Source organism: Melospiza georgiana, chromosome 7 (genome assembly GCF_028018845.1).
Source record: "Melospiza georgiana isolate bMelGeo1 chromosome 7, bMelGeo1.pri, whole genome shotgun sequence".
NCBI lineage: Eukaryota > Metazoa > Chordata > Aves > Passeriformes > Passerellidae > Melospiza > Melospiza georgiana.
In genome coordinates, this window is record NC_080436.1 from 12,735,951 (window position 1) to 12,755,116 (window position 19,166).

A 19,166-nucleotide genomic window follows, 5' to 3' on the forward strand; every position below is an offset into this window, starting at 1 on the left:
CCTTCTAGAAAAAGTTTTTTGTTTTTTTTTTTTTTTAATGGAAATGTCACTGTACTATCAGGTTCTCCAGTTTGTGTAACACAAAGGAGAAGTGACAAGTGGCCATTTAACCATTCTCAGGCTGTGTCGTGGTGGGGAGAACCTTTGCCTAAGAACTGGTTAAAGACCAGTTTCTCCCACTCTAACCACTACCATCTCTTAGAAAAGAAGGAGGAAATATTTGGTGGGGGCCACTGACTTTTATTAAAGACAACAGAATGCATTTCCCTGTGAAAAAGAGAGCTTTCCTGAGTTACAGCCACTTCTGGGAAGTATTTTGCTGTCAGCTCTGGTGCTTTGTTTGTCATAAGGGGTTTTTTTTTCAGAGGTAGCTCCTATTCAAATTATGTTGCATATGGCTGAATAATCCTTAATTTTCCCACTTCCAAAATCATGGTTCGTAATATGCCAAACTCCACAGACCACCAGAAACCACTTAGCAAAGGAGATGTCAGAAAGAGTATCTTGTGGTTTCTCTAAAGGTTTTTAAATGCTGCAAAAAGAATGCTCTAAAGTGTAGGGGCCTGAGTAAATATATGTATTGTAAATATATGTATGGCAGTAAAAGATCTCTGTATTGTATTAGTGACCCTGCCCTGATTCTAGTTATTGTAAATGGGCTGCAGCTGTGATGTCCTTGATTGGGCAGCAGCTGTAGCCCATGGATGTAGCTGAGATTAAAGGGGGTGAGGTGGTCAGGGAGGGCCTTGGAGAGGAGCCCTGACTGAGAAGCAACAACACCACTGCTGTGAAGGTCTGCCGTGAGAAAACCACCCAGAAGGTATGAGACTCTGGAAATATAATTATACAACAATATGAATACAACATCTGGTGACCCCGACGTGATAAAGAACATTGAAAGAAGGTGTGGAACCCCTTGACATCGTAGAAAATAGGACAGTCGAGAGCTGTGGCAGCCTGAGAGCTGGGACTCTAGAATATAGTATGGCCTTTGAATCAAGGAGCTGTAACAGCAGAGAGCTGTAAGACTATGGCTTTTCAGAGAGCTGTAAAACTATGGCCTTTGAGGAAAAGAGCCTGGGAACATCTAGGGATTTGTATGTATTCAAGACAGCCGAGAGCTGTGGCAGCCTGGGAGCTGGGATATGTATATTGTAACTGTGTAATTGAAAATTTGTTAAAAGAAAAGGGGGAAATGTAGGGGCCTGAGTAAATATATGAATTGTAAATATATGTATGGCAGTAAAAGATCTCTGTATTGTAGAAGTGACCCTGCCCTGATTCTAGTTATTGTAAATGGGCTGCAGTTGTGATGTCCTTGATTGGGCAGCAGCTGTAGCCCGTGGAGAGCTGGGATAAAAGGGGGTGGGGTGGTCAGGGAGAGCCTTGGAGAGGAGCCCTGACTGAGAAGCAACAACACCACTGCTGTGAAGATCTGCTGTGAGAAAACCACCCAGAAGGTATGAGACTCGAGAAATATGACATACAACAATATGAATACAACACTAAAGGTATTCACTTCAAAAAGGATGTTGCAGCATATTCAGAGGCACAATAAAAGAGATGTTTTACAAAGCAGATTTTGTAAGAAGATTTATTTTAATTAAGTGATTTCATGATGAAACATGGTCTTAAACAAAATAGAGATCAGTATGAAAATAAAATTATACACAGAAAATTCTTTTCCCCAAATGTTTTTGAGTAACAGGGAATACAACACAACAGTCCTGTATTCAAATTATGTAAATCTGTGAGCAGTCAAACATTATAGTACATTCCTTGAAGCCAGGCACAATGACACACATTGTGTGCCCCTGTAACACACTCAACACATTTTCTATCTCTCCTCTCTGCCTCGAAGAAAAAAATCCTGAAATGTAATGCAATGTAAATAGGGAAAAGGAGGGAAACACCTTAATGCTTGAAGCAGGTATTCCCCATTTAGTGTTTTGTGAAAGTCATGTACCAAATTCAGATGAAACTTAAACTGGCTTGTAGAAAGATAGAAAAACTTGGAATTTTGTATTTGATATACAGTCTTGTGAGCACTTTAACTGAAAAGTATGGAAAGGATTAAAAAATACACCGTGTTCTACTTAAAGCTTAGAAATAAATATGCACTCCATATTCTCAGTGCCTGAAATTCTTTAAAAACAAAGAACTTGGTATAAAATTATATCAAGTAATTGTCAAAAATGAGGAAGATGCACCTATAATCCTGTTAGATTCTGGATGCCTGCATCCCCACTACAAAAACTTGTAAAACTCTACACACTTTGAAACATGCTGAAAAACCCAAACTGTAACCTAGCAAGGGCAGGAACATCAACTGACTTACGGGTAGCAGTATTCCACACCACATCCCTCATTACCTTCTTCTCCTCTAAAGATCTTTCTTTCCATACTGTACCAGCACTTACAAGTACAAATGTTCAGTCAATTATTCAAAAAGCAGCCTTGCTGATCAGGATTCATGGATGCCCTCAAGGCTACGTCATTCCCAGGAAAAACAGCGTGCAAAGAAAAAGCATCCTTCACATGTGATTTATGTAGTTAATATTATCATAATTCTCCTCCTCCCTGCAATGCTGATAATAAACAGCAGTCTCCTGAGTGTTGCAGACTCATTGCAGAAAAATGTCCTGCTGAATGGCACTATTGAACCAGTATGGTTCAACATCGGAGTTGTCTTCTCATTTAGGACTTCAAGTTTATATAAACTCCTACCGTCTCAGTGACCATGTTGCAGAAGAAAACTCACAAGGAATTCCTCTCCTGACTCTCATATTCAATCATTCAATAGTCTTATCTTTCAGGTAAAAAAAACATGTCAACTTTTAGGTGCAGAAACCCATCATGAAACCCTCCCACCCTCTTACACAGTATTTTTTTTTTTTTAATAATGTCATTAGAGTGTGAATGGAATCAAGACTTGCATCTGCATGGGTAGCATTACCTAGGTCATTGAGAAAATTCTAATTACCCTAAGTAAGCCTTGGAAGTGCCACCTCAATCCTTCTCTTTGTCAAAATGTGTGGTCCTTATACAACCATAATGCAAATATCAAGTATCTTTAAAAAAAAACGAAAATCTGCATTTTGTCCCATCTAAACATTAGGGATTTGGCCTATCACATTGAAGAGGAAAGTCACCATTGGTTGTGATGATTTAACCTTTTATCAGAAATGGTATCCTTTGCCAAATGCAGATATAATAAACAGTCATTACTTGTACAAACATAAGACCACTTCCAGACACCACCCTTATTTTATTTAAAAGCCTTCATTTTCCTGAAAACGGCCCAAATAATAAAAAACAACCCAGTCCCAATAAAACAAAACAAAAAAGACAAACCACATAGAAGTAAATTTTCTGATTGTGTACTTAGATTTTCAAAAGCTAATAATCAGTTAAAGCATGTCCTGCAGTTGCAGTAACACCAATGTATTTCAGGATGAGCAGTCATTTTTTCCTAGGTGCATTATCATAGCCTAATTTTCAAGCAGGAAGTGTCCTGTTTTATATCCCAGGGCTCATCACAGCTCACTGTCCTGCTCCCTACCCTCGAAGTGCAGTCCTTTTTCTGAGCCTACTCTCAGCCTTGTGCTCACTCCAGCCTCCTCCACAGCTCTATCTCATGTGCTGCGTGGAACTGCCCTGTCTTATCATTACAGCACCTACAATTACATTCCTGCTTAGAATTACTTATGAGGCTTCCCAGATTTATTTTCTTATTCATACAGTAATCTACTTTAAAATTATTGAGCTCCAACGTCTGACTGCAATCAGCATGGCAGTCAAATATGATGTCTCAGCAAAATCTTCTTTTATTGACCCTTATACTGCTGGATGGGCATTTCTAACTATGAAAAATGTAATCCTCATTTCAAATGGAAGATGTGGAATAGTCAGTGGAGTGTGTCATGAGCTGCTTGTATAGCAAGTAGCAGGCATCAGAGAAACAAGAGGCTTTTGGGGAAAATCCAGCTCAAGGGCTGCATGAGAAAGCCTCCAGCTGTGGAAGGCACAGTCCTCACTACGGGAACAGATCTCCTGCTGCTGTGATTTCTGGATCAGCATCACCTGCCTCACTGCAAAGGCTCTGCACCCACCTGGCCAACAGCCTGGGGCAGCCCATGGGGCCCACAAATTCTGGCAATATAAAACATTGCAAGCAAAATCCCCTGCCTCATTAATTCTGCAAAACCAAAACCAAAAGACATTTTACCCTTGGATGTCTAATCAACTGTTTTCAAAACCACTTTTATGACTATTTTTATTGAACAGCTCAGTCCTGATGTGAGAGTAACAGTCATCCTGTTGACTGGACTGAGGGAGCTGCTTTTGAAAGCAAACCCAAACCAGAGTCTTACTGTGATACTACAGCTCCAGTCAGTGTAGGTGGTCAGCAATTGTCTCTGGGTGATTGCAGGATTATGTGCAGTCAAAAGGGACAGGATGGATGGCTTTGGAAGGCAGCCCAGAATAAGGGAGACCAGAGTCCTGTGGAGTTCTCTAGGTCTATACATTTAAAAGCTAATGATGTCAGCACAAAGGGATGTTAAATTAGTTGAACAATATACCTCCTGAGTGCTTAACAAAAGCCTCCAAGTAGGCAAGGCTTTTTCTAACACGGGCTGAATGAGAAGCTGCTCAAAGTTCTGAAAACAAGAAACAACTGAAACCCAAAAGATAAAGTTTCATTATTCAGAAGTTTTTTAATGGGTGAAAGGATTGAGAGCAGCATAGCTCAGCTCCCTTTCACATCCATCATAGCTTTGAGAAATTTGTCAGAATACATCTCTAGTTAAAATTTTAGTATCATTATTCTGCAATGTAATCTGAAAGGAAACAAGTTCAAATTTTGAAATATTGACTTAGAAAGGAGCTAATCAATAGGTGTGGCAACTATTTCACATAGTCCTCAGGAGGTATTTTTAAATGCATTTAGAATATATACAGACATTTCAACGGATTGTAACCATTCCAGGAGTCCTTGACTGTCATCCTTTTACCAAAAATCAGGAGGAACCTTTCTAAACAGTGGCCAGAAGGTCAGTCATACAAAATAGAATTATTAAATAATCATGGTTTCACCTTAAAATACCTACAGAGTAATATGGCTCTGAGCAAAACCTATGAAGTAAAGTCCTAAAGGGAAATATTTAGTAAAAATACTACAAATGTTTAAGTAAAAAATATTTCACAGCAATGAATATCCCAAATAGTAGTAGCCTAATGCCAAAATTAGTCAGTCTAAAGCTGAACAGAAGCACTATGAAGTTCACGGTCTATTTGGAAGACATGCAAAATATAAATCACATCTTTCATTGTGAAAATTCTGTGTTTGGAGGGTCAGCATTGTAATTCTGCATACTGCTAACTGATGTGGGTTATGCTGCCTTTAGTAAAGTTATTCTTTTCCTCTACTATTTACCTAACATATATTTAGTTTTCCAGCAAACAAGTAATTTCAAATTCGACCCCCAAAAATTTTTTATTGCGAAATATTTAGGCAAAAGGTTAAACTACTCCAAGAGCAGCCACTGTCGTTGCACTAACAAAATCGTAAAGAATTTTCTATTTAAACTGATGAGCCAGTCAACCCATAGCATTTCTGCAGTTCTGCTTTATAGTACATAATTGAGCCAAAACACAAACAGTTTAAGAAGCCAGCTTTGAGTATTTTTCTGAAATTTTGCTTGGAGCTCAATTGCTTGCCTAGAGAGAAAATGATGAGAAGGGAAAACAACAGTAGATGAAAGCTACATCTGCAGTCTTATGACTGGAGAGCAACCTTCTTCTCAATTCCCATTAGTGCTAAGAGGAATATATTAACCCTCCACATAAAAAAGTGGCAGGAAAACCAACACTATTAGTATAATTTAATGCAGATAAGTTTCATTCACTGAAAAGAAGTAACTTGCTTTATGCTATGGGACAGGAACTTACACTGGCCATTCAAACACAGCTGCTGAAGTTTCCCTGATGTGAACAGGGATGCCCTTAGATCAGAGACAGCCTGCTCCAAGCAGCTCCATAAAACTGTGCAGCTACCACTGCAGAAACTCAGTAAACATCTGGAATTTATACTGCTGAGATTACATTTAACAACCAGATGATACCATTGCAAAGGCTCCAGAAGGAATTTTTTTTTTTAAAACTTTTTTTAAAGGATTAAAAATACATAAGAAACCACAAACCTCTTCTGTTTCCTATAATTTCAAACAGAGCAAACTAGCAGTCGGCTGCTCTGCCAGTCCAGCTCCCAGCAGCAGCTGTGTGTGATGTCCTGCCAGGGCACTGCTGCCCAGCTTCCCGGCTCCCCGAGATTACAGCTATTCCCTGCCCCCGTGCCCCGGGGCTGCCGGCTGCCATGTGCAGCTCATGTGGGGCTGCCCCTGAGCAGCCGTGCCTGGGAATGCACAAGAGCTCACCCCACTTACTCTCTAAGCCATGCTAGCATTTTTCATGGTAAGGTCAGTACAGGAGAATGAAAATGATGTTTAAAAGCAAAAGGAGGGAAATGTTTGATGAATACCAAGGAAAAACAGCAGGCAGGGAGTGGGGTGGGGAAGAAGTTCTGGATGGAAAGGCTTTCCTGTCCTGCCCTGCCAGGTGCTGCTGGCGCTGTGACAGAGGTGGCAGATGGCTGTGCCCTGCTGCTGTGGGCAAAGGCACCACTCCCCTCACTGCTGCTGGCCCACAGACTCTCAATGGTGACTGCTACAGCAGGTGCTCCACTGCACAGCTTCATTGTTTCCAAGGTTTTGTGGTGTATTTAGGAGTGTTCTGGCTGTAACCTGACTGCCAGTAGTGCCAGGTGAGCAAAGCACACCTCTGCTGGGCTGGCACACTGTGACCTGGGGAGAGAGGCCCTGCCCTGGCATGTGTGGCACAGAGGCCACTCTGCTGCCAGCCTGCCCAGCCTGCAGTGACCTGGGAGCCGCTTTCTGGCTGGCGATGTGTGGCTCCACTTCCCAGCAGAGCAGGAAACATGGGCTGCAGGAAACAGTTCCTGCAGGGACATCCCCTGCCAGCCTCTGTGTGATGGAGATGCTGCGGGTTAAGTTAGTATGAGTTGTCATTGGCTGAAGGGATTCTTCTGTCCACTTTTTTCCTTCCTAAATGCAAAGCTCCTTAGCACCATCTGGAAAAGCTCCAAGGAGATACAGAGCTTTGGAAGGGCTCCCCAGCCTTGCTCTGTGTGGACCCTCATCCCTGCTACACTGTGTCATAAGCAATAGCATTGTGGTTGCCTGCTGCAGCCAAGCTGCAAGACATGAAAGCTGGCTTTCCCTTGGGACACATTAAATGGGAATGGCTTCCAAAACCAAAGGGAGAACATTCCAAGCAGTTGCCAGGAGATGTGGGTATCTGCCTAAGCTCAGGCTTCCTCTCCTCTACTCCCTCCTTGCTAATCCCTTGGAGCAGCAGCATCCCTTACACGTCACAAAGAGCCAAGTGCTCGAGGCAGCACAGGGAGCTGTACCCAGCTGACACCTCAACCTTCCCACAGCGCTTTTCTGGAGTCCCCCAGGGGATGTTGGCAGCAAAGGAGGAAGCAGCAACTTCTCCTTGGTCTCTCTTGGCTTTGGTGCTACAAAGACTCTGGATTTTTTAAAAATTTATCTATTTTCTAACTGACAGCTGCCCCACTCGTGACCCTGTCACATCTTCACAGAATATTGGATTATCATGGCTGATTTCAATTATTTTTACATGCATAAATACAGAACAAATGGGTGCAGTAGATATATTTAAATAAAAATTGACAAGATGCATTTATTGTTTCCGTTTTATACAAAAGCATAACTTAAAAGGCAAACTAGTATAAACTTACTTTGTGCCAAATATTTAAACTTTTCATTCCAAAGAGTATCTGGTTCAAAACTTGTAGATACAGTTTCCACCTGGGAAATCTCTTTTTTAAGACCACAGATAACACAGTATTGCAAAATGAAAATTCTGTAGTCCCTCAACCAATCAGAAGTTGCATTCTGCTCTGAGTGCCAGACTTTTAGCTACTCAGTGAATGGATCCCATGAAACATGAGCCATGCTGGAGTGACCTGCTGAAAAGTCAGTTTGCCTACTGCTCGTTCATGTTCTGAAGAGAGATGTGCATTAGGACCCGTGACATGCAATCTTAGCAAAGACTGATAAATACACGTGTAGAAACAGGGCGATGTGTTTGGATTTTTCTTTGCTACTTCCAGCCAGAAGTAGCCTAAGAAAACCTAAGTTACTTAAGAGAGTCCCAGATGTCATGCAGAAGCTCAATTATCCTTGAAATAAAAGAATGCTTTTGCCCTGATTTTGCTTTTCCTTAGCACATGTGCCATTTCCTCAGTGAGTCTGGAGGGTTTTCTCAGTCACCACCACAGCTGCAGCTGCCTTTGCCTCGGGGGGTGGCTGGCAGTCTCTGCTGACGACATCTCCAGGGACACTCGCCTCTGCTGGAACAAACCTCCCACCAGAACAAGCAGGCACCTCCCTTCAAGAGCCACCAAAGGGAGAAGGTTACTCCAAAAGCTACCTTCCCCACAGAACAGAGCTCGCTGTGCTGCAGCACTACCAAAGGGCCAGCACAGAGCTGGATTCGTGTTCTTGTCATCCAGTGTCCAAGCGCAACTCCTGCCATTTGAAAATGTGGTGGATGCAGCGCGTGACGGCAGCTGTGCGAGAAATGAGGCACAGCTGCACGAGTGTTCCACAAGACCATCTGGAGGAAAAGTACCAAAAATAGAAGCGAGCAAGCCTCGTGTATTTCAGCAAAATTAAGCATAAAGAAATCGGTGTCCATGCAGTGTTTGATATGCCATAGAAACTGCTGCAAATAACATTGGATAAGAAAACTATTTATCAGTGAAAATGCAAGCTTGGACACTACGAACAGTTTACATCTTGTAGGTGTTCACTGATACAGGACAGTGGCATTATGACCAGTGGCTCACCTTAAAGAAGTTATTCATGGTTTTCCAAATGAGCTAGTGTTTTACAGTGCTGTACAAATAAAAAGTTGTGGGGAGCATATGAAATATCTGTATTAAATTCCACTGCATTAAGTTATCCAATGCATGAAAAATGACCCAGATGCATTTAAAATAAATGCATATTACAATATCACATATAGTATTATAAAATTATTACTTATGTGCACAGTCCTGATATCTATAGACATGGCACTGTGAAGAAAGCCTGGTTCCTAAGCATTTTTATAGATATTTGATAGTGATGCAATTTGCTGTCAGTCAGATCATAATGTCCCTTCAACTTTGGTACATTCAGTGCAAAATATTTTCGGGAGATTTTTTTACTCTTATAAAAATAAAAGGCATTTTTTTCCCTGGAGAGTGCTTAAAGAATAAACACTAGCAGAATGTCTGTTCAAGCATGGAAAGTGACAAAACAGAAATAACACTTTTGTTTGCTTGTTTCCTGTTTACACTCTAAGAAACATAATATAACGAACCTATAAAAATAAACAGAAGTCACTGTGTTAGGGTTTTTTTCCTGATATGCTGTGATAAATTGCTAGTTTCTTCTTAAAATAGTTTCCATGCAGTATAAAGCATAAAATCAGTCTTATTAAGTTAATAAGTTCATTGTAACAGCTCATATTTTGTCATACACACCACTGGCAAATGCATTTCCACAAACCTCCTCAATGCACAAGCTGTTGTTACATCCTTTGTTGCTGATTTTCCTTCCAACTCACTTCTGCCCCAGGAACTGGAGCTCTATGGTGTTCTCCATGCAGGCACTCGTAGTCTTAGGTAAAGCAAGACTATGCTGTTATAACATATGGCATAAAGTAATGTACCTTCATGAATTAAATTTAAAAAAAAAAGAATTTATAAAAGTTCAGTTGTATGCTTTTTTTGATAATTTACTGGGTAGGTAAGGGACTGAAAGATTTCACATTTTGACTTGAATTTTATATTGAACAATGATGAAATCCAGTCCTTGGGTACATGTCAGTTTTGCAGTAGCCAAATGGATCACAACATGGCATCACGTTTCTGGTTTGCTCAGAACATAAACTCAAGAAGTGTAGCCATCCCAAAACCCCATGGATTGCAAGACTTGGCTTTCCCTGCACACCAGGCACACTCTAGTTTCACTGTTGAGAATTCTGCCACTACCACAATGCTTTTTAATTGCTTCACAAGCTCCTTCGTGGAACCTCATTATTTGAATTGCACCATGAAACAATTTTCCTCTAGGGAATCCAATACAAAAGTTCATTCATTCCTTGAGAAGACAGATCCACAAAAGTCCAATGAGCTGGGCACTGTGGTTTGTGTATCACTCAAGTCCAAAAGTACTTGTCTCTTCTACTGCTGTCAACAGTTTTTCATATAACATAGAGAATGATGGGTAAGGGGGAAGGTCCAGACGATTGAAACAAGTGTGAGCCCTGAGGGGAAAAAGAGAGAGGAGGTGAAGAAGTGCATTATTTGAAAAGTTCAAAAGAAAACACACAGATTGGTATGTGCTTGGATAGAGATGGGCAGATAGTATTCTTCTGGAAGACTTTGTTCTGTCAAATGATATTTTCCAATTGAACAGGTAGTGAGGTTTAAATCTACTTTCTTCTCATTAAAATAAGCCAGTAAGAAGCATTTATGAAGCTCTTTAGAAACATACTGACAGTCCAAAAGGCATGGGATAGATTTTATCCATCAAATGTGCATGAGAAAAAAAAAAAAAGAATGATTTGGCATGGCACAAGTCAAACAGTCTGGTCTGAAATCCTGGCTTTAAATGTGTCTTCTGAGATGCAGCCTTTCTTTTTTGTATGGATGATATTTGAATACTGTATTTGCAATGGTAAGATATTTCCACATATCTCCAGATCTACAGTGGTAAAAGACAGATAAATTAGATGCTCTTCCTTCTACAGTTCCTTGGCATATGGATGGTGTTGTTGAGGCATAGTGCTTGTGGATGGATCTGCCCTAGAGGCCAGCAGATTTTGGAATTACAAAAAAGCCATGCACAAACCTGGTTGCTAGAGGTTGCCCTGCTTTCTGAAGTGTGTGATCATGCAATTTATTTCTCAGTTTTTGAAGTCCATCTACCTGAAGTTTGTTGACACATTTGGAACTGTCTCTCAAATCCTCTTCCAGGGAATGAAAAGGGAGATAACAAAGGTTTCTCTTCATATGGAACCATAGATATCATTGCCTGACCTCAGGGCATGCTAAGGATGGTATTTTCTAAAACACTGAGGTGGATGAGTCTGCTCTAAAGAAATAGACAATGTAGCTATTAATGTGATGGGATCTTGAGGATGAAATGATGCAAAGAGAAACTGGAAGAGGCATCTATTCTGCTCTAAAGCTTTGTAACACAGCCTCACTTTAGATTGATTTTCGAATTTTAGCAGGTCTCTGTTTACAAATACTTCAATCTTTTGCAATAAAATACATCATAGAGTTATTTATTTAAGCTCAATCCAGCTGAAAATTAAACTCCTCCTGCAGTGCCCTGCCCTTCATCAGCATGATCTGTATTATGCACAAATATGTAACATGTTAATGGAAGGACTGAACAAGCTCCCTCCTCACAGCAAACACATCTCCTCATTTAACCTACCCAGTCCCAGAAATCCAGCTGTCTACCACAGACCAGCACAGACTTCCTCTGAGCCAGAAAGTACTGCCTTCCACGTGAGCAAATTCATTAACTGCCACTTTAAGTAGCTCCCAGCTATGGGAATGGAACATGGAATGAAGTGGGTTAATCTCACTTGTTAAAAAACCTCAGAATCCATCACAAACTGGAACTCATTGAAGCTGAAACACCCACTCAGTTACAGCCTTGTAGTGTCATAAAAATATCAGGCTGAAGATATGTATACACAGCATACAAGGTCACACCATTATTATAAACACAGTCCAAACACCAAATATGCAATCACTTAAAAAAACATTGCCTTTAGCACCCTCCCCAAATCCAGTACTCTTAGAAGAACACTGCAGGTATATGCTGTGTACCAGAGATGGCATTTCTCCACTCCATATTCCAGGGGTCTGGCAAAATTTTTGTACCCAGGCATCTCTCTAAGGCTCCTGGACGAAAGCTTTAACTCCTCCTTCACCTTTCCAAAAAGCTTATAAAATAATATCTGTAATACAGACTATATTGCTCCATGTCCTGCAGAGTACTTTAAAAAACTGAAAATAGCCTCTTATGAAGAAAGAGACCAATTTAAGACCAGTAGCAACAGGAACTCAGTGATCCCTTGAATTCAATGTAGAGTGCTGAAGAGTCTTAGGCAATTAAGAGCCTAACCACATGCTTCTGCTCCATGGGGCTGACAGCCACTCATTAGAACTATGGATCACGCTGTGTGGGCTGTAAAACCACAAATTATAAAAGACACAGTATATAATTAGCAAGGGATTCATTAATAACTGGTTTAATAGTAAGCTGGCATGTTGTTTACATTTATTAAGAGAACTGAGTTTTATCTTATTTTGAGGGCAATTTTGAAAATGGAATCACTAACTGTGGAAAACCAAGTAATTAAAAAAGACAAAAACAAGACCTTTGTCTTCTGAGGCAATGCAAGCTTTTCCAACCCCAGCACACAACCTCCTAAGTCCTTGAGACAAACGTGGTTTTTCCCTTCTGGGTAGTATCTTCCCATTCCAACATTTCAAACCACATGGGCACTGACTGTTCCTTTTCCTGGGCTCACATCTATGACAACATAAAAACCCATCTTGGTTCCTAAAGTCTAAGTTCTCAGATTCCCAATTAAATTCCCCTTCATTTTGATTACCATAGTAAAAGAGAGTGATTTAGGATTAAAATGCAGTAGTCAGACATAATTATAATTTCGAAGTGAACCATCACAGGAATGAATAAATAATGTACAGCAATGAACCTGGAACCAATTTCTCAGCATGGGAGTGAACAGAAAGTGTACTGGTCCGTTCCCCTAGTTTAGTCTAATCTGCAACACAGTGTAAAAGAAGGAAGTAGAAGTGGCACTGGGTTAGCAATAGTTAAGCAAGACCCATAATAATCAACTTTTCCAGGGCATTTTACATGCTACCTACCTACCTTCAGTGTCAAAGACAGCAATGCAAGCTGGGCAACCTGACATGTGCCTCACAGAAATCTCACTGTTTGGATTCAGCAGAGCTGATTACACAGCAGTCAGAACAGTGGGAACTAGGCAAACATCTAGTGAAAACTTTTGTGTTTACATTCACAGCTGCTCGGGCCACAGTCACATACCTAAGTGACTATCCTAGCTGCCCTTTGTGTCTCAGACCAGGAAGAAGAGATGGGGATGGGTATTCTTATGTGTTTTCAGCACTGCAGTAATGTTTTTAGAAACAGAGGAAGAAACAAAGTCCACTGACCTGTTAAATCCTCATTTTTGCCACCTGAGCACCAAGCACTATCAAATTTCACAGGCACTCCTGCTAAGAGGGCAATTTACAAAGTACAACACTGCTAGGAGTGAGTGATGGTGCCTTAACATAAAAGCTTTAGTTATCAGAGAATCAGTAGGAGTCACAGAGTCCTAGGGCAGCGTTCCCAGCAGATCCAGCGATGTGTTTACACATGATGGGCTTGTTTGGAAACCTCTTGAAAGCTGCTACTCGGGGTTGTAGTTACTGATGTGTTACCTCCAAGCCAGCAGTACCTGGTGTTTGCACAGCAGGTCTGAGAGGATGCTGAGACCCAGGCTGAAGCTGCACTGCATCCAAGAACTACACATGTAAAAATGCAAACAGCACTTTTGGCTTGGGGCTTAACCCATTTCAGCGCTAACATGGAAGAGGTTTCATTTTTTATGAGATCAAGGTTTACCATGTGTGAATACCAGGAACTGCTTGCTCATAATGACTGCAGGTGTTTGTCACACACAGGTGTTTGTATTTTAATTCTCACATTTGTATGGTACAAACGATCCAGAGAGACAAAATTCAAATGTTTGCTAACCAAGGGAAAGTGGGGTAAGTGAAATTTCAATGAATGATACAATCTCTTAAATGTGAGGAGCTGGCAATTCCCCTACACTTGTTGAACAGCCTATGACAGCAAAGATCCTCAACATGTTTCTCCATATTTCACTTTTGGAAGCAGTTTTATTCTGCAATTTATCACAACCAGGGTTCTGCATAACCTTTCCAGAGGAAATTCTGAACATCCCGTTCTGGCAGGTCCTGACCTTTTCCAACTCTGCTTGCAAGCACCAGGAATTTCAGCTTCAGAGAATATATGGAAAAAATCATGCAATCTCTCTTCTAACTTAAACTCACAAAAAAAAAATCTTGATTTTGAAGTCAGAAATTTTTTTTTAAAAAGTCACAACTTTTACTTCTTAAACAGAATCAAAGCTAGTCCACAGGCCAATCATAATCAAACTATAAAGGAGACTTATTGGGCTACAAGATATTACTAGGTCCCCAAATGACATTTGATATGAAATAGCAATTTTCAGGATTTGGATTCCTTTAATCCTCAGTTGCCTGGCTCTCATTTGTGCTGTAAACAGGAAAGATGGCTCTGTTTAAAGGCCACCTGCTGTGCCTGTGGATTTCACAGCACCACTTCTGTGTCCATGACCTTCTCCATGCAGTTCCAATGGCAGCAGCCAACCCAAGAGACATCTCTGCCTCTGACCTTGTGCTGGAGGAAAAACCTACAGGTTGCTGGTCAGAGAGACACTGAGTGTCTCTGACAGCCACCCTGTGTCTAAGATGAGACTCTGAATGCAAGTTATTCCTGAGGCACCTTGTTTATGAGGAGTGGGTTTATGATTAGGGTTGAGCTGCCTCCATGGATCAGCCCAGCCCAAAGCCGCCTCCAGAGGCTGTACACAGCACACTAAAGCTGAGGTGTGATGAGGCAGAGTCAGGCTGCCCACACTCCACACACTAATCTGTGTCTAACCACTCCTAACCCATTCCAGAGGCTGCAGCATCACAGAACTGGGTGAAAGAAAATCTCCCAGCTATCAGTCTCATCACAGTAAGGACAATAACCTGTAATTTTCTGTCAATGAAGAAACCAAGCTGAAGGTGGTTTTTTCATCATTCACATTATTAGTCTAGTCCTGGCATTGTTACCATGGACCTTTGAAGAGAACTCTTTTTTCTGCTCCAAAAACTGGAAAGTGTTTTTTTTTTTTTTTTTTTTTTTTTATCTTTTCATCCTACTCCTCTAAACTTGCCCTACCCAATATAAATTGCAAGGGCTTGTACATCTCAAGTCCTGCTTTCATATCTTGGACTCTGATGCTGTTCCTTTACCCTCTTCACCTATTTCAATTGATCTTAGTTGTTCTCTTTGAAATCCTCACCTTTTTTGTCTCTCTTGCTTCTTCTCAAGTGAAATTACTCCCTCCCACCTATTCTGCACTCACAGCTTTCTTCCTCAGTATTTGTTAACCCTCGACATCAGACCAAGCATAAAAATTGTATCACTAAACTATACTATAAAGCCTGTGTCTGATGCAAAAAATAGGATAGTAGCTTTCAGTCATAGTCACAAGAGCTACTTCATTTTAATTCATATTCATTTTTGCTCCTAACTTGTGAACTGCATGTTCAGTAAGTAAATACTTGCACATTTAATCAAATGTAATAAAGAAAGTCAGAAGTAGCTATCATTGTAAGATAATTTTCCATGAGAAAAACACCACAATATGGATGTCAGCCACAGTTGCACTGCCCTGTCCAGCTTAAGAGAACAAAACTGAGTTCAAACCAAAAGGGATGCATCAGACACTGCAACGACAGGGAAGGAAATTTGCATGTGAGGGAAGGTATATTTGCATATTTTGTTAATGTTTGTCCAACAGGTGATCTGTTCCCCCAGAGGGGCCCTATGAAGCCCCCAGAGCTGTACCTTGGAAGAGCAGTGATCTTCCCCCACTTCTCCACGCAGAAGCGCCGGGGCCCGTTGCTGCCCCGCAGAGAGGCAAAGCCTTCGTAGGGAATGCTGGACGTGCCTGTGACAAACTGGCAGCACAAACACCCATCAGGACAGGCTGCACACACAGGCTGGGGGACACAGCAGCACTCCCACCACAGCCCAGACACGTTTGGAAAAGCATTTGCAAAGCAAGGAAATTCGTGAGGCACAAGCAATAAACGCTACTTTACATGGAGCTAAGGGCAAACACCATTTCCTGGCTGGGCTCTAGAAGAGGCAGCTTAGCAGATTAATTTCCTCCAAAGGTTTCCTGCTGCATAAATATTGTATAATAACACACTATCAGTATCCAGTTACTCAGACTTAAGCCTAAGTGAGTTTTTTGCTGCTGTTTCCTGCATTAAAAGGAACTAATACAAAACATAGTAATATCCAGTGGCTTTGTGTTATGCCTTTTTAGCTATATGGATTTCCTTTGCTTTATAAACCACAACTAACTACTGTAAGAAAAGGACAAAATTCTAAAGGTTAGATATGCCCACTGACATTTGCTGAAATACTGACTCGTGAGCAGTTTTATTTACAACCTGTCATGAACAGATCAAATGTAGCTTTTGACAGATCAGAGACTATTTAATTTGTAATGACCTGGATATTACAAAGATTTCTGACTAACAGATGTGACAGGGACATACAAGTAGACATTTCTGTCTCTCCATCAAATGAGATGTTCCACACTGCCTTTTTACAGGCTTTTTAAAAATACTTAAACAGATTCAAAAAAGAAAATTCTTCATAATTCAGTGATCAGATAAAAATACTGAATTGTTAAAACCAGCAGATTTCATATTAGATCAATAACGTGGTATGTTTTGCAGTGGAGGTTTGTCTGTTTCTTTACAGACAGGATGGATGTAGCCTGAAATTAAAAAATTTAACTCAATAGTAAACCCACATGTATAAATATTCTTTTCTTGAGGTATTTTGTCCTTCAGCAGCAGGGTGACTGGAACCTGTAGGTTTAGTGAAAATTAAATTGGACTGACTTAAAGGCTTGCATCATTATTTTCTAATTTGCAGCCTTGAACTTCCATCTAAGCTTTCTCTGTCCTAAGCTGTGTAAATACTATTAACATTTCTAGCTAGTGACATAACCAGTTACACAGTTTTCCTTTTCTGTCTTTAGGAGTCTTAATGTACTTTTAATCAAACAATAGTAAAGGATTATTGACATCAGCCATTGTATCTTAAATGTAATTCTAAACTTAGAAATCTATAAAAATACCTGTGAGCTTCTGTCACTTGAAATTATTACATTTAACCTCTGACTCAGGGTATTCCCCCTAGTAAACATCACCATCATTTCTGGGTATCCTAAACCAGGATGGGGCTATTTTAACATCAAATTTTAATTATTTTTACACAGATCAGCTGATTTCTTACCTGTAAAAGTCTTAGACGTTGCTCATTGTTGAACCTTTCCACAGCAGCCCAGAACCACCGAATTACAATGTGATTGTCATGATAACCTGTTAAAAGAACAAGAGCCTTTACACTTTCAAGTGCTATGAAAGTGGTTGAGGGAATAGTTAGTAAGCTTTTCCTGGTTTGGCCCTAGTCACAATAATGCCATATTCTTTATCCGATTGCATCAAATGGCAGAAGGTGAGAGAGAAATACTCCTAAAATGCTTAGAAATCCTGAAGGCAGAGAATGAATGTACTATGACAAAAAAAATTGATATTCCTTGTGCAACCCTTTCTTCCATTTATCAGTCACTAACAGGAATGCCAGTTCTTGAAATATTCCAGTACTGTGCTATTTATCTATCCAAAGCTACAAATGATGCTGCAACCATTTCTCTCACAGCTCCTAAATCTTCTGTTGTTCTCAAATTATTTCAACTACCAGCCTGCAGCCACTGTGATTGCTTCTAATTTCCTGTCAACTTTGATTGTGTAAAAAAAAAAAAAAAAAAGGAATATCCAACTAAGAATGGCTGCCATTTCCATTTCTCCCCCAGGTCTGGGAGGTACCTCCCAGTGTGCAGCTGAACATGGCACTTTCTGTGGAGAAGAGTGTCCTGTCGTGCTGTCTCGGCAAGGACAGCCAAGAAAGAGCTGCAAGGAAATGCCAGAAAGCAAACTGAAATGGAAAAATTACCTTCTCTCAACAGCAACTTAACCAAAGAAGCTCAAAAGTTACTATAAATGTATCTCATGGGATGGTTCTTTATTGTCTTGAAAACTAGGTAGATCCAGAGCCCTCAACACTCTTACTGAACAAGTCAAAATTCAAGTTACCTCCTCTGTACTCTGTATTATTTCTCCAATCACTCAAGTCAATTTCTGCTGTTCCAGCTATAACCAGTTCCAGTTCTCTGGCATCAAATACAGACACCAGTCTTGCATCAACAACCTGTGAAAGGAAATAAAATGCATAGCAACATTTCTTCATGTACTGATTCATGCCTCCCCACAAAATCTGCTACTAAGGTATTTACCAGGTATCATTTCAGGTAATTCACAATTCAGGTTTTTCTTTTTAAATAAACAAGTCTCAGAGACCCAGTGCAGAAACAGAGCAAGGATTCAATGCTGATCATACAGTGATTGAGAGTATTGTCCAGTGCAAAGTAGATACAGAACCACAGTCTTTATATAAATTATTAAAAAAAAATTTTTTTACACTCCCTTCCCCTTCCAGTATCTACAAGAGCACTTCTGATTATATTTGGGACCCTGTATTTTGGAAATGTATACAAGGAGAAAAATATTTTGGATGGAGGAAGAAAGTAAATTTAATCTTGGAGCTTTTTACCTCATAGAAGCCACGAACTAGACTTTCTGTTTGTTGTACAACTCCTCTCTCAATTCTCCATTTCACCATTCTCTCTATGTATTCTTTCTTGTTCTTTTCAGTGACTGGGATATTGGCACCTCCTGGTTTCAGTTCCCGTTCTGTGATCTTAGGACAAAAAATGACCAAGTGACAACACAGTTATTATAAAGACAAAAGAAGGAATTGTAATAATTAAAATTTTTAAGCTGAAGTAATTCCTTAAAATCACTAACTAAGCCTTACTAGCAAACTGGAATATATGAAGTAAGAGAATATACAAAAAGTCTTTAAAAAATATTTTAAATTCCATTTAGTTTGAGGAACCTTCATAATTAGATTTAAGAATAAATTGAGAAGAAGAAACAATCTTTATAGTGACTTTTGAAGTTTTCTGAATAAGACCTTAACAAAGGTGTT

At 40.2% G+C, this 19,166-nt stretch overlaps 1 protein-coding gene across 1 annotated transcript in view; it reads right to left on the reverse strand.

Annotated features, from left to right (window-relative positions):
- Nucleotides 1–8,496: 8,496 nt before the first annotated feature.
- The window catches only part of HECW2 (HECT, C2 and WW domain containing E3 ubiquitin protein ligase 2), a 142,853-nt gene continuing 132,183 nt past the window's right edge, over nt 8,497–19,166 (reverse strand). The window contains exons 25-29 of the mRNA XM_058027607.1: nt 18,729–18,875; nt 18,212–18,326; nt 17,352–17,437; nt 15,882–15,994; nt 8,497–10,422 (exon numbers count right to left, since the gene is read on the reverse strand). Of these exons, the coding sequence (XP_057883590.1) occupies nt 10,311–10,422; nt 15,882–15,994; nt 17,352–17,437; nt 18,212–18,326; nt 18,729–18,875 (573 nt within the window). The 3' untranslated portion in view covers nt 8,497–10,310. The remainder of the gene's footprint in view (nt 10,423–15,881; nt 15,995–17,351; nt 17,438–18,211; nt 18,327–18,728; nt 18,876–19,166) is intronic.